The following is a 13541-nucleotide window of genomic DNA, read 5'->3' as shown; positions in this document are numbered from 1 at the left end:
CAACTGGAGATGGAACCAAACTGGAGCTGTAAATAAGCTGGACCCGAAATGAAGCCAGAGAAGATGAAATCCAACTGGAGCCTAAAACATACTGGAAGCAAAACCAAGCTGGAGCTGTCCATAAGGTGGACCTGAAACAAACCAGGGGCAGAAACAAATGACCTGAAGCTGCAAGTGAGCTGGACCTGAAACGAATTGGAGCTGAAACTAACCAGGGCCATCCATGAGCTGCAGCCACAAACGAACTGGAGGATCCAGGAGCTGGAGCAGAAGCAAAACGGGGGGGAGAAGCAACCGACCTGAAGCTGCAACTGAGCTGGAGCTGCGAAGTCCCTGCAGAGTCTCTGGGTGGGTAGAGCTGGGCAGGGGCAGGCAGGGCCGTCCCCGGGCCATGCAGAGAGCAGGCAGCAGCATTGTCTTCGGAGCAGGCAGCCCAGCTTTTTCCTGGGGGATCTACACCCCGTGCAAGTCTTTCCGGCAGGGTGGCTCCTGGCGTGGCTGAGGCTCCTCCATCCATCTGTCCGTCCCAGCGCAGGGAGAGATGTGTGACAGTCAGAGCTCCCTATGGCACAGCACGGCCCAAAGAGCCCCTGGAGCTGCTGCCCCTGCAAACTCTGCAGCCTCCTGGGCATGGGCGACTCTTCCTGGCCCCTTGGCAGCGGCTCCCCAGTGCCACGCACCTGCAACAGGAGGGGAAGGAGAAACAGGGACGGGACATCAGAAACCTCCCATTTCTCCCCAGGAGAGAGCCAGGATCTGGTTGAAAACCCACCCGCCCCATGCAGAAGCAGCAGCTGCACAGACAGATGACCAGCAGCCCCGGGCTGGGGCTGACAACTCACCAGTGCCAGTGGGATCTGGGCCAGACCCCAACACTGCCTGCCAGCCCCGATGGCCATGCACTAGCACCCACACTGACCCATCAGCGCTGCCCCTCTGGCAGTGGGACCCCTCCTTTCCCCCAAGGGCCTGGCGGGGAGCCCTGCCAGGGGATGGCATCTGCCCTCCCTGTCCCTTAGCCGCTCCGCCGGCAGGATGAGGGACAAAGCCAAACTGCCCTGAGCACAAAACCAGCCCCCGAGCTCTGGCCAGGCCTGGCTCCTTTGTGCCTGCTCGGTCCCAGCACCCCGCTCCCAGGGCCGGGGACATGACCCATGACCCCTGCCCACCCCTCCATCCCCAGGGACCCTGCAGGGACCCATCCCCTCCCGTGGCACCGGAGATCCCCTGGGTCCCACTGGCACAGTCAGTCCCACCACACGGGTCCGCTTGGCCGCCGCCTCGGGGCCGTGCTCCTTGCCCAGGTGCCGGGATGAGCCTTCCCCATGCTCCGGCCCAGCCACGCGGCCTCGCCTGTGCCGCCAACACCTCCCGAGGGACCGGCAGCACCGGGACGGCCGTAGCTCCCCGTGCCCGGCCGGGCCGGCTTCACCGTGTCACCGATGGGGCTGCAGGCGCCGGCGCGGATCCCTGGAGCGGCCTCTGCTCCCACCGCAGCACGTTTTGAGTGGAAAAAGGTGGTTTTCAGCAGAAGCAGGGCTTCGTGCAGGGCCCGGAGCCGCCCCAAGGCCCCACCGTGGCAGCGCCCGACGCTGCCGGCGCCGGCCCTCGGGCATCGCCTGCGAGGGTGACGCCGGGCAGGGCTGAAGGGCTGAACCCCGGCGGAAACCGGTCCCCCCCCAGCAGCAGCTCCCACACGCACCGGTTCGAGCTCTCCCCAGGCCGGAGGGGTTTGTCCTGCCGGCAGCTGCTCCGGAAAAGAGCTGGGGAGAAGCAAGCAGCCGGGAGGAGGGAGCCCGGGGGCAAGAGGGGTCACCGGCCGCCCCGGGAGACCCCCAGCCCTGCCCGGGCCCCCTTCTCGCCCAGGGAACACGGCTGGGAGCCAGGACCGGGAGCCGCCGGCACGATCGAGCTGGGGCCGATCCCGTCCGCGGTGGAAACGCGGAGCTGCCGGGGACCCCCCGCCCCAAAGGCCGAGCTGCGGCTGCTGCCGCCGAGCGGGGACCCCAGAGAGTCGGTGCCGGGAAAGTCACCGGGCCCCAGCCGGGCACCCGCGGGGGATCCCGCACCGGGGCGGGGGGAGGAAAGCGAACCGCTCCCCCGCGGCTGCCAGCGCAGGCAGGGCAGGCAGGGCAGCGGCGGCAGCTCCCGTAGCCCCGCGGCCGGGAAAGCCGGCGGGCAGCAGCCAGCGCGGCGCCCGCCCCCGGTCACCCGTGGGTCCCGGCAAGAGCCCCCAGCCGAGAGCCGGGGGGTCCGGCCCCGGGAGGGGTCGGGGCAGCACCGCGCCGCCTGGGGGGAGAGGCAGGGCCCGCACCGACACGCCGGCAGCTGCCCGCAGGCAGGGCGCGGACCCCAACTCCGGGCAGCGCCTGACGGGCGGCGGCCGGCGCCCCCGCTCCCGCACCGGAGCCCCCGCTCCCGCACCGGAGCCAGCGAGCGGGGGGAGAAGGGAGGAAACGGCCGCGGGTTGCCGCACGGTTCGCCGGGTTTGCCCCGGTTTCCCTCGCCCGGCCCCGTCCGGGGACCCCGAGGCCGCCCGGGGCGGCCGCCCCGCGCCGGCACCGTGACAGCCGCGGCCGGAGCCGCCCCGGAGGAGCCCCGGGGAGACGGGACGCCCGGGTACAGCGGCACCCTCGCCCCGGCTCGAAGCACGGGCGGGGAGACGCGGCGGCGGCGGCACCGGGAGCAGCCGTGGCGGGGAAGCGGCCCCAGCACGGTCCCCGGGCTCCCGGAGACGGGCCCGAGGGTCCCGGGCCCGGCAGGGCCCCCGCTGGCCAGAGACCCGGGAGCCGGGACCCCGCTTCCCGCCGGCCCCGGCCCCGCTCCCGCCGCCGCTGCGCTTCCCCCGCCGGTCCCGCGGCGGCGGCGCCCCCTGGCGGCCGCGGCGGCGGGTGGTGGGGTTGAAGCCGAGGGGCGGCCGCGCACCTGCCTCGCACGGTGGCGCCCCCTGGCGGCCGCCGAGCGGCACCGCGGCCCCCTCCGTGCCGTCACCGGTGAGACCGTCATGGCGCCCGGGCGCGACCCGCCTGGGCGCTCTGCGACACCCGTCCCGCCCTCACCCCACAACGCCGTTGCCTCCCCGCCAGGCTACTCGCCCACGTGCCTGCCTATAACATGTCTGCGTCTGCCTCTCCTTTGCCAGTGACCAGCTGGGATGGGGGTCAGGGAGGCCCCACAGGCTCCCCGGGGGATGCCCACCCCAAAAACACCCTCACGCCTCGGCCGTTGGCCCTTTAAACCTGCTTCCCACCCTCCGTGGCCCTTGGCCCAGCCGGCTTTCGTTAACCATTACCGCTTGGGGAAGGGATGGGAGGGCAGAGGTGCCGAGGCTCCTGGGGCCAGCCGTGCTGCCGACCAGTGCCCGCAGAACACGGCGGGTACGGCCGACGGCGGAGGATGGTGGTGCCGCGGGTGGCAGAGCTGTCCCGGCGCTCCGAAACCCCGCGGCAACCATTAAAGGGGCTGAAGCAGGGGGAGAAGAGTGGCCGGGCGGAAGCAGAGGCGACGCCGGGCTCCCTTCCTGGCCCCTCACGGCTGGCACCGAAAGTTTCGCAGCGGTGTCCTGCCGGGGAATGGGGCATCACCCCGCCGGCACTCCGCCGCATGCGATCCGGGGTGGACTTCGGCTGACAGGGTGCTGCCCTGGACGCGGTCCCACCACAGAATCCAGCTGGTCCCGAGGTCGCGGCAGCTGCCGGTGGGGAGGACAGCCGGCACCACGGACGCCCGCCGTCGGCCACGGGGAGGGAAGACGTGGTCAGGGGGGAGCTGGGCAGCCTCCATGGCAGCCCCCTCTACAAGTGCTTTGTCAAGGCCTGGCCACAGGTGGAGGCTTTCCAAGTCCGGCCAGCTGACCTGCTCATCGCCACCAACCCCAAATCGGGTGAGTGGCCCTGGGGAAGGGTGCAGGTGGGACAGGGTGACGCCAGCCCTTGCAACGCTTTCCCTGTGCTGTAGGCACGACGTGGCTGAGCAAGATCCTGGATGAGATATACCACGACGGCGATGTGGAGAAGTGCCAATGGGATGCCATCGTCAACTGGGTGCCCTTCCTGGAAATGAAGGCCCCCAAGATGTCGAGAAGTGAGTCTCCCAGCCCGGCTGCCCCCCTTGGGTTGTGTGGGGAGGGGGCTGAGCTGGGGTGGGGGTGAGGGTCCTGGGGTTCACACTGCTAAGCCCCCTGTCCCACAGGCATCGAGATGCTGGAGAAAACCCTGTCCCCGCAGCTGGTGAAGACCCATCTCCTGGTCCAGCTCCTCCTGACCTCCTTCCAGGACAAGAACTGCAAGGTAACACTGTGGGTGCCCCCCGTTTCTCTCCCCATCCAGGTGGTAGGGAGGAGGGCATTGCTCTGCACCTCCCAACCACATCCTCGACTGTCCCCAGGTCATCTACATGGCCCACAACCCCAAGATGTCATCTTTTCCCACTACTACTTCTACGAGATGGCCAAGATGCACCCTGACCCCAGCACACTGGGTGAGTTCCTGGAGACCTTCATGGGTGGCAAAGGTGGGGGCTGAGCCCCAGGGTGCCCATCCTGAAACACCGTGGGGAGGGTGTTCCTCACCATGCCACTTTTTGGCTAACCCCTTGACTGCATCCTGCAGTGGCCTACGGGTCCTCGTATGAGCACGTGTGGGGCTGGTGGGAGAAGAAGCAGGAGGAGCAACTCCTCTACCTCTTCTATGAGGACATGAAGAAGGTGAGGGAGGGATGGAGGGGAGGGTAGCCCAGTTGTCCCCCCCAGGCTTTTTGCCAGCCTCCCCATGACAGCCACCCTGCAGGACCCATGGCAGGAGGTGCAGAAGATCCTGAATTTCTGGGCAAGGAGGTGGTGGAGGGGACGGTGGCAAGGATGGTCCACCACACCTCCTTGCAGGAGATGAAGAAGAACCCTGCTGCTGACTACGAGACCATGCCCACTACCCTGATGGACCACAGCCTCTCCCCCTTCCTCTGGAAAGGTGGGGTTGGCCAGCAGTGGAGGCTTTGGGACAGGTGTCCCTGGGCTGTATTGCAGTCCCTATTCACGGCTGCAAGTATTTTGGGGGTATCAGGATTTGCCCCACTCATTTTCTTGCCCCCAGGGATCACTGGGGACTGGAAGAACCACTTCACCATGGCCCAAAACAAGCATTTTGACCAGCACTACCAGGAGCACATGGCAGGCTCCAACCTCAACTTCCAGATGGAGGCGTGAGGGGCTCATCCCCCTTCCTGGGGGGGCTCTGCTTCTCCCCACTCCCCTGGCGGGGAGGGTGGGTCTGGACAGAGCATCCTTGTGCCAATTCGCTTTCCCCCCTGTGATAAATTGGGATAAGTGGAGGGCAAGCCATTGCCTGTGGGGAAAGGTGAGGGGGCTGAACCCCCCAAATCCAGGACAGTGGCTGGGGACACTCCCATGCTCAGTGAGTGGGAGGGTGGGTGTGCATGGTAGATTTTTAGCTGGTGGTGGCCAGGCATCACCAAGGGTGGGCATCCTACCAAAGACCACTGCTGGCCCCCAACGCCTTGGGCCACACCAGCTCCATCCTACCAAGGCATCTGGAGGGAGCAAAGATCAGTGAAGAGTGGAAAACCCCCGAAGCGCTGGTGAACCCACTGCCCTCACAGCTTTTGTGTGCACAGGAGCTTTCATGCTTCTGGGTTGTGACAAGTTTCTTGACAGAGTGGGCGGTGGCAGGGCTCGCCCCAGGCTCCCTGGCCCCGCTGGAGCGTGTCAGCCCATGGTTTGCAGAGCAAAGCCAAAGGGAAACACCTCCCCACTGGTGTATTGGCAGCAACATCACAGCTCTTGCCAAATGGGGAACCCACTCTGCAATCTCCAACCTGGCTGTGCCCAGCCCTTTCTCAGACATGGCTGGAGCAAACCAGTCCCCATGCCACTGGGGGAAGGGGTTTGCTTTAGAGCCCCAGATTCCCCAGTTATGCCCCGTTTCCAGCCTGTTCTTGAATTTCCAAGATTGCAGCTTTTTGGCAAGGCAGTCTTGTAAGCTTGCTTCATCCCCAAAGAGATGGAACCCACATCTGACTCCTAAAGAGCAGCAGTGCTATAAGGGAAGCTCTCCCACAGGAATAAATCCTTTCCATGCATCTAATTAAATGCCAATGGAGATCTCTGGGCTTCCTCAGCTCCTGGCTTTGCCTGCAGGGTTTGCACACACTGCCAGTTTTGCTGGCATATGTACAGCTGGATGGGCAGGGAGGGCATGTCCCTGCCAGCAAAACACCCAAGCGCCTGACATGGCCTGTCCTGCCTCACCGGGAACTTGGCTCTGGGGACAAATCAGGGATGTTTTTCTCAAGGTTGCAAACAGGCAAGCTGCCCCTGCCTGGCTGCCATCTCTCCTGCCCTCCCTGCTCACTCCCAGCTCGAGCTCGCCCGTGGGAAGCAGGTAAAGAGGAGCATTTCACCACCACAGGCGCCTTTAAACCCTTTTCCCAGAAGCACGATATTGGCTGCACTGGTGCTGTGCAACCCTGCAAACTTTGGACCCATATTTGAGTGCCTGGGGAGGGTGTGGGGATAACCAAAGCCTGACTCCCACATTCCACTAGCAAGACCTGCACCAGTGTGAGGAGCTGGGGACATCCATGGGGGTGACGCCTGGATAGGGACAGGGTGATGTTCAAACCCCCTGGGTTGTGGATTGGGATTTCCTCCCTGCTTTTGCCACTGCGGGTGGAGAGGGAAGCTGTGATTCCTGCCGCCCCCCTCCCCCCATCTGTGTGTTTACCGGGGGGGTGCTGAGCACAGCACAGCTCATCACAGGTGTCTGGGGACCGTTCCCAGAGGGCCTGCGTCCCCATCCCCACTCACCCCTTCCCTGCGCTCCTCGCTCCACAGCGCCGGGACCAGGTTGCGCCGGGTCCCTTCCCTAATGATGTCCACCTCCCTGGCACCTCCCTGCGCCTCCATCTTCCACACAGGGAAGGGAAAAATAACAAATCCTTCCCAGGCTGTGGGCAAAGCTTTGCCTCCTCCCTGCCAGAGAGCCCCATGAAGAGGCAGGTAAGGGGGAGACCCTGGCCGTGGTCAAGGGGCTCAGCCCGGTTTGGGGTGCCCTGGCCTCACAAGCAGAGCACCTGCATGGGGGGTACAGGGGGGCTTGGAGGGGCTCGGTGTCCTCGCAAACCGCTGGGAGACAGAGGCGAGCCACAAAGCCTCTCTCCAAAAATTATGGCATGGGGGTTTCACAGCCGGCATCTCCAGTGTTTCTGTCCTGGCCATCAGGTGGAAATGTATCCTGTGGAGAGTCCTGCAAGCCCTGGTCCGTGTTCCCATCTCCTTCAAACCCTCACATATCTCCCCCAAGCTGGGCTTCCCTGTGCCGTTGTGCAACGGCTGGGGGCCAGCAGAAAGCAGCCTGAAACCCCAGCCAGCAAAGCCCTTGCGAGCTTTTACACCCCAGGAACAGTGCTGCCAGCTTGGTACAGGCAGCTGCCTACTACCTGTGCTGACCTGAGCCCACCAGGGCCAGCCGTGCCCCTCCAAGATCCCTGCAGCCCCCAAAATCCCCACAGAGGTAGATGCCACCTCCTGGGATGCCAGCAAGCAGGGCAACAGATTCCTTCCCATGGCTGGGATGGCTGTGCGCAGCAGGGATTTTGCAGACCCCAGGGAATGAGGTGTCCCCGTGGTGCTCCCCACTGCCAGCCAGCCCCCCCCCCTGCATCCCTGTCCCCAGCAGGATGGCCAATCCAGACACCTACCTGCAGCAGCCCTGGCACATGGTGCACGGTATTCCCATGGTCAACGCCTTTGCCCATGACTGGGAGCGGATTGACACCTTCCAGAGCCGCCCCGAGGACATCGTGGTGGTCACCTTCCCCAAATCTGGTGAGCGTCCCTGGGCACCGGAGAGGGGCAGCGCTCGGGGAGGGAGGCAACAGCCTGCAGCCCCCCCGGGCTGGGACCTGGGGGAATGCCGAAAGGCAATGCTGGCGGATGGTGCCCCTCTGGTGCCTGAGACGGGGCTTCGGTGGGAATGGCACCAGCCAGATGCCCGACCTCTCCTCGCCAGGCACCACCTGGGTCAGCGAGATCGCGGACATGATCCTGAAAGGTGGTGACCCTGAAGAATGCAAGCGGGATGCCGTTGTCAACCGGGTGCCCATGCTGGAGTTCGCTGCCCCCGGGAAGATGCCAGCAGGTAGCAGAGTGGCAGGGGGTGGTGGGAGGCAGCGGGTGCTGCATGGGGGGCAGGCTTGTTTTGGGGGGGGCCCACCCTGCCAGCAGTGTGAGCGCTCCTGGGGGAAATCTCCTTTGCAGGCACAGAGCAGCTGGAGGCCATGGCGTCTCCTCGCATCATCAAGACCCACATCCCAGCTCACATCTTGCCCAAATCCTTCTGGGAAAACCGCTGCAACGTAACAGGCTGGAGAGGACACACCTGGAGGGACCCAGCAGAGATAAGGGGGGGACCTGCCCTGCCAGGACCTTGCAAGTCCCGACATGTCACCAAGCTCTCCGCAGATGATCTACGTGGGGCGCAATGCCAAGGACGTGGCCGTCTCCTTCTACCACTTTGACCTGATGAACAAGCTGCACCCGCACCCTGGGACGTGGGCCCAGTACCTGGAGCAGTTCATGGCTGGCAGAGGTGGGACAGGGCACCTGTGAGTGCATTTGGGGACCCTGCAGGGTGCTGTCACCCACTGACAGCCCTCTGGCTGCTCACCCCATGCAGTGGCATATGGCTCCTGGTATGACCACGTCAAGGACTACTGGGAACGGAGGAAGGATCACCCCATCTTCTACCTCTTCTCTGAGGACTTGAAGGAGGTGAGGCACCAGGGTGGACGGTGGTGTAGGGTCTGGGGGGGCGTCAGGAGGGGTGAGCGTCGGCCTGTGTCCCACAGGACCTCCGCCGGGAGATTGCCAAGGTGGCCCAGTTCCTGGGGCGGGAGCTGCCGGAGGCGGCGCTGGACACCATGACCCGACACACCTCCTTTGATGCCATGCGGGACAACCCCACCACCAACTACAGCATGGTGCCCTCCCACCTCATGGACCAGGGCATCTCCCCCTTCATGCGCAAAGGTGAGTGGCCCCGGGGGGCTCCTGGCACATCGTCCCCCCTGGCCTCCGCTGAGCCCTGTCTCGCCCGGCCCCAGGCACTGTTGGAGACTGGAAGAACCATTTCACCGTGGCCCAGAGCGAGCGCTTCAACCAGGACTACGTGCAGAAGATGTCGGGCACTGACCTTTTCTTCTGCACCCAGATCTGAGGAGGCACCACTGGACGCCCCCCAAATCCAATCCATGCCAATGGCACCGCCACCACGCTGGGGGCTCCTTCCCCTCTCCTGGGACTGCTGGAGAGAAATAAAATGTCCTCTCTGATACCCCCCCATGGGATGCTCACTGCCCTGTGCCTGTGCTGAACCCAACCCAGCCGTACCCTGGGGCTGCTGGCCTCTCCTCGGGTTGGGGACAAGCCAGTGCCACCCCATGTCCCCTTGGCTGCCGTGGTGGGGGGATTGCTGCCAGGATCTTGCAGGATTGCAGAGGATTCTGGCAAAACTGTGTGCAGGGAAGGTGCCAGCTGGGCGCGGGCAGCAAGAGGCAGCCTCCCCATCCCCATGTCGGGGGGACACAGGCTGGGACCTGTGGGTGGGGTTGGTGGGTCCGGAGATGTCCACCACGGCCCCACAGGGAGATCAGCGGCCACTGGCTTCTCCCCGTGCTCGCTCCTCCCTCCCGGCAGCCGCAGAGCTGGCAAACATTGCTGCCCTCACCGGCCCTGCCTCTTCCCTTCTCCTGCCTGTAAAAAACACTGTGGGGCCCCGTGTTTCCCTGTCCTCTGCCGTCACCCTCCCGGCGTCACCCTCCCGGCGCAGAGCGGCACAGCATTAGGTGAGCTGGGTGCCCTGCGGGTGCCATCTGGGCACGCTGCCCATGCTCAGCTGCTTGGAGCCGTGTGCTGTGGGGTCCAGGGCAGTGGGTTTGGGGTACTTTGGGGTGCAGTCATCACCCCTAAACCTTTCCCTGGGCTGGGGGCTGCTGCAATAACCCAGGGGACCCTGTTCCCTTCTCCCCTGGGGTGCTGAGGCAGGCGGAGAAGCGCCTGGCCTGGATGACACTGGCACCCCACGGGCACCCCCCAGCCCTCACTGAGGCACAGGGTGGGCTCCTGCACCCCTAGATGGGACCCCCATTCCCATTGTGGGTGCAGCGGTAGGGCTGCGGTGACCTCCGGTCCCTGCACAGGCAGTGTCACTGCCGCTCCCCGGGCAGGTACAGTGCCAGGTGCCTGCGCTGCCCTGGCCAGTGGCCACCGTGGGAGGGCGAGGGCCCCCCCCTGCACCGGTCAGCCCCCCACTTGCCCCCCTCCCCGGCAGGATGGCCAATCTGGACACCTACCTGCGGCAGCCCTGGCACATGGTGCACGGCATTCCCATGGTCAACGCCTTTGCCCATGACTGGGAGCGGATCGACAACTTCCAGAGCCGCCCCGAGGACATCGTGGTGGTCACCTTCCCCAAATCCGGTGAGTGTCCCCACGGCCACCAGATGTGGTGGTGCTGGGCGGGTGAGAGTGTTGTACAGCTGGGACCTGCTGCCTGGGGGGTTGCAGGACATTCGGGGCTGTCAGGACAGAGCCATGTGGGATTTCCCTTCGCCCCCATGCCGCCCGGTTGGGGTCCGGGGGGCTGTCAGTGCTGAGCCCCCCAACACCTCCCTGTCCACCCCCTTGGTGGGTTGCTTTCCTCAGGCACCACCTGGGTCAGCGAGATCGTGGACATGATCCTGCAAGGCGGCGACCCCGAGAAGTGCAAGCGGGACATTATCACCAAGAGGGTGCCCATGCTGGAGTTCTCTGCCCCCGGGGAGATGCCAGCAGGTAGCGGGGTGTGGGGGCTTGGCCGCGGGCACCCCACTGGGGGCTGAGCCCAGGGTGACTCCTCCGAGGGCCTGCTGGGGATGTGCTTTGGGGTCCCCCAGGGACGGACCTGCTGGCCACCATGCCCTCACCCCGTGTGGTGAAGACCCACCTGCCCACACAGATCCTGCCCAAATCCTTCTGGGAAAACCGCTGCAAGGTAACCCCCAGCGCTGGTCTCTTCCTCAGGGGGTATTGCAGTCCACCTGTTCCCCTGGGGCAGGATCCCCCACTGCTCCCTCCAGCATCCTAAATGGTGTTGGGAGCCCTAGGGGCTGGAGCATCCCCCCCTGTTGGGGGTCCTGGGGCTGCCCCTTGTACCCCACATCCTCTCTGCAGATGGTCTACGTAGGGCGCAACGCCAAGGACGTGGCCGTCTCCTTCTACCACTTTGACCTGATGAACAAGTTCGAGCCGCACCCTGGGACATGGGCCCAGTACCTGGAGGAGTTCATGGCTGGCAGAGGTGGGACAGGGCACCTGTGAGTGCATTTGGGGACCCTGCAGGGTGCTGTCACCCACTGACAGCCCTCTGGCTGCTCACCCCATGCAGTGGCATATGGCTCCTGGTACGACCATGTCAAGGGCTACTGGGAACGGAGGAAGGATCACCCCATCCTCTACCTTTTCTATGAGGACTTGAAGGAGGTGGGGCACCAGGGTGGACGGTGGTGTGGGGTCTGGGGGGGCGTCAGGAGGGGTGAGCGTCGGCCTGTGTCCCACAGGACCTCCGCCGGGAGATTGCCAAGGTGGCCCAGTTCCTGGGGCGGGAGCTGCCGGAGGCGGCGCTGGACACCATGACCCGACACACCTCCTTTGATGCCATGCGGGACAACCCCACCACCAACTACAGCATGGTGCCCTCCCACCTCATGGACCAGGGCATCTCCCCCTTCATGCGCAAAGGTGAGTGGCCCCGGGGGGCTCCTGGCACATCGTCCCCCCTGGCCTCCGCTGAGCCCTGTCTTGCCCGGCCCCAGGCACTGTTGGAGACTGGAAGAACCATTTCACCGTGGCCCAGAGCGAGCGCTTCGACCAGGACTACGTGCAGAAGATGTCAGGCACTGACCTGTTCTTCCGCACCCAGATCTGAGGAAGCATCGCTGGATGCCCCCCAACCCCCCCCCCCCCCCCCAGTCCTGCTCCCCCGCAGCATCTCCAGCACCACCCCAGCCTGCCTGTGTCTCACCGGCCTCCCTGCACCAGAGGGACTTTTGCAAAAATAAAGAGCTTTATTTTTGCATCTTTCTCCCAAATTTGCAGCTGTGTGGAAACTGCTGCATTGCTACAATGTGCTGCGAAGCCTCATCCCACCTCACATCGCCCCAGGCCCACATAGCCCAGCCAGGACATGCATGGGAGATACACCTGTGCACCTTTTTTTGGAGGAATAAAAAAGGCAGTATGCGGTACAGAGGCGTTTCTAGCATGCAATGAAGAAACGTTGTTGGCAGCTTCCACATGTGCATCTCCACCATGGCCAGGGCTCACATAGGGTCCTGCACCCACTGCCTCCTACCTCAGAACCCCCTGTGCTGATGTCACACTTTGGGGGGGACTGGACAGGACAGGGCACGGTGATGGCCATGCCCCCTCCTTGCTGCTGGGGCCGTGTGGAAGAGATGAGGTGAATGGGATAGGGATAAAACCAGCCCCAGGGTGGCTGGGGGATGCAGGCAGCCCGGGAAGCTTTGCACCAATCTTTCCACCCAGGAGCAACGAAGCTAGAGGCAAAAGAAGGATTTTGCCTGTCGCTTTTGTGCTGTGGGGCTCCCAGGGACCTGGAAGCTGTTATGCTGTGCCAGTCTCCCCACAACCACATCACCCAGCAGGTACGGTGGGTCCCCAGGGGTCAGAGGAAAGGGTCCTCTGGGCTAGTCCCCCTCCCACCGTGGCCAGAAAAACCACAGCTAAAGGGCACACTGCAGCGTATGATGCAGTCAGGGAGCTGGAACAGCATTGTTAAAAGCTGGTGCTTTTAAAATCATTGGTTTTATGTTGCAATCATTTTAGGAAGAGGAAACTAAGTCCGATGGTTGTTGGGTCCCAGTTCCTCAGATGCCGTCCTCTCCTGGCCATGTTCATCATCTTCTTTTCAGTTTGGTACACATGCAAGAAAAGCTTGCCTGCAACCTGGAGGAAATATTCATTGCTCGTAGGCACAGAGCATGTGATTTCTTTCCCAGGAGTGGGTGAACAAGGCCAAGAGGTTAAAAAAAATTATTGGCAACCTGGGGGACAGGCAAGGTTGACAGGGATGCAGCCAGGCACATCCCAGCACTGAAACAGGGGCTATCGGATGTGAAACAGTTCCGCTGTTCTCCAGGGATGAGACTGACAGTCAGGTGGGACCTGTCCAGCAATACAGACAGCAAAACTGAGTTACATCCCATCATGCAGCAAAATCCTTGGAGTCTGTCCATTAGGTACCACAAACCCAACACAAGTGGGGGTGGTGGGCGTTGCAGCAGAGATAGGTCTTACCTACTTGGATGTGTGGGGACAAAACAAGGAGAAAAAGAGAAGATACAAAACCGTGATCCGTCATTGGAAGAAATGTTATTTTAAGTCATAATAAAATAATTGCACATGGTTTCTAGTTCTGTCTCAGATGCTGGGAGCGTCTTTGTGTTGTATGATGCAGTTTGTGTAT

General features: G+C 63.5%; 3 protein-coding genes across 5 annotated transcripts; all 3 read left to right on the top strand.

Moving 5' to 3' along the window:
• Nucleotides 1-779: 779 nt before the first annotated feature.
• Nucleotides 780-3145, top strand: LOC138688659 (collagen, type I, alpha 1a-like). Its single transcript, XM_069801159.1, has 3 exons — nucleotides 780-942; nucleotides 1184-1399; nucleotides 1518-3145. Exons 1-3 carry the CDS (start codon nucleotides 780-782, stop codon nucleotides 3143-3145), a joined length of 2007 nt encoding a protein of 668 aa, XP_069657260.1.
• A 251-nt stretch (nucleotides 3146-3396) lies between these two features.
• LOC104325401 (sulfotransferase 1 family member D1-like) lies at nucleotides 3397-6129 on the top strand. The gene is given in 10 exon segments (XM_069799990.1): nucleotides 3397-3546; nucleotides 3634-3883; nucleotides 3958-4083; nucleotides 4192-4289; nucleotides 4387-4405; nucleotides 4408-4512; nucleotides 4611-4705; nucleotides 4788-4815; nucleotides 4818-4967; nucleotides 5091-6129. Coding segments are annotated over 10 exon segments (1134 nt in total). The 3' UTR covers nucleotides 5204-6129.
• Nucleotides 6130-6160: 31 nt separating this feature from the next.
• LOC138685195 (sulfotransferase 1B1-like) lies at nucleotides 6161-13479 on the top strand. Of its 3 annotated transcripts, none has more exons than XM_069782486.1 (8): nucleotides 6161-6398; nucleotides 7695-7843; nucleotides 8028-8156; nucleotides 8276-8373; nucleotides 8480-8606; nucleotides 8694-8788; nucleotides 8866-9046; nucleotides 9121-9453. In XM_069782486.1, exons 1-8 carry the CDS (start codon nucleotides 6247-6249, stop codon nucleotides 9231-9233), a joined length of 1044 nt encoding a protein of 347 aa, XP_069638587.1. In that variant the 5' UTR covers nucleotides 6161-6246; the 3' UTR covers nucleotides 9234-9453. The 3 variants fall into 3 exon arrangements, with proteins under 3 accessions (XP_069638587.1, XP_069638578.1, XP_069638570.1); XM_069782477.1 differs by lacking the exons at nucleotides 7695-7843; nucleotides 8028-8156; nucleotides 8276-8373; ... (2 more) ...; nucleotides 8866-9046; nucleotides 9121-9453 and adding exons at nucleotides 10347-10495; nucleotides 10721-10849; nucleotides 10951-11048; ... (2 more) ...; nucleotides 11614-11794; nucleotides 11869-13479 and having other exon boundaries at nucleotides 6232-6398; XM_069782469.1 differs by lacking the exon at nucleotides 6161-6398 and having other exon boundaries at nucleotides 7398-7843; nucleotides 9121-9449.
• The last annotated feature ends 62 nt before the right edge of the window (nucleotides 13480-13541 follow it).

The sequence above is a fragment of the Haliaeetus albicilla genome, chromosome 1 (genome assembly GCF_947461875.1).
Source record: "Haliaeetus albicilla chromosome 1, bHalAlb1.1, whole genome shotgun sequence".
Taxonomy (NCBI): Eukaryota; Metazoa; Chordata; class Aves; order Accipitriformes; family Accipitridae; genus Haliaeetus; species Haliaeetus albicilla.
The sequence above is the reverse complement of the archived record's forward strand: the minus strand, read 5'-3'. Positions and strand labels throughout refer to the sequence as shown.

Excerpts from the sequence above, each read along its gene's own strand:
- LOC138688659 (XM_069801159.1), top strand. The coding sequence starts at position 780 with ATGCAGAAGCAGCAGCTGCACAGACAGATGACCAGCAGCCCCGGGCTG. Across the intron at positions 943-1,183 it reads TCAGCGCTGCCCCTCTGGCA|GGACCCTGCAGGGACCCATC; the intron begins GTGGGACCCCTC and ends CTCCATCCCCAG. Across the intron at positions 1,400-1,517 it reads CCGGCAGCACCGGGACGGCC|GTGGTTTTCAGCAGAAGCAG; the intron begins GTAGCTCCCCGT and ends GAGTGGAAAAAG.
- LOC138685195 (XM_069782469.1), top strand. The coding sequence starts at position 7,534 with ATGCCACCTCCTGGGATGCCAGCAAGCAGGGCAACAGATTCCTTCCCA. Across the intron at positions 8,789-8,865 it reads TCTCTGAGGACTTGAAGGAG|GACCTCCGCCGGGAGATTGC; the intron begins GTGAGGCACCAG and ends TGTGTCCCACAG. Across the intron at positions 9,047-9,120 it reads CTCCCCCTTCATGCGCAAAG|GCACTGTTGGAGACTGGAAG; the intron begins GTGAGTGGCCCC and ends GCCCGGCCCCAG.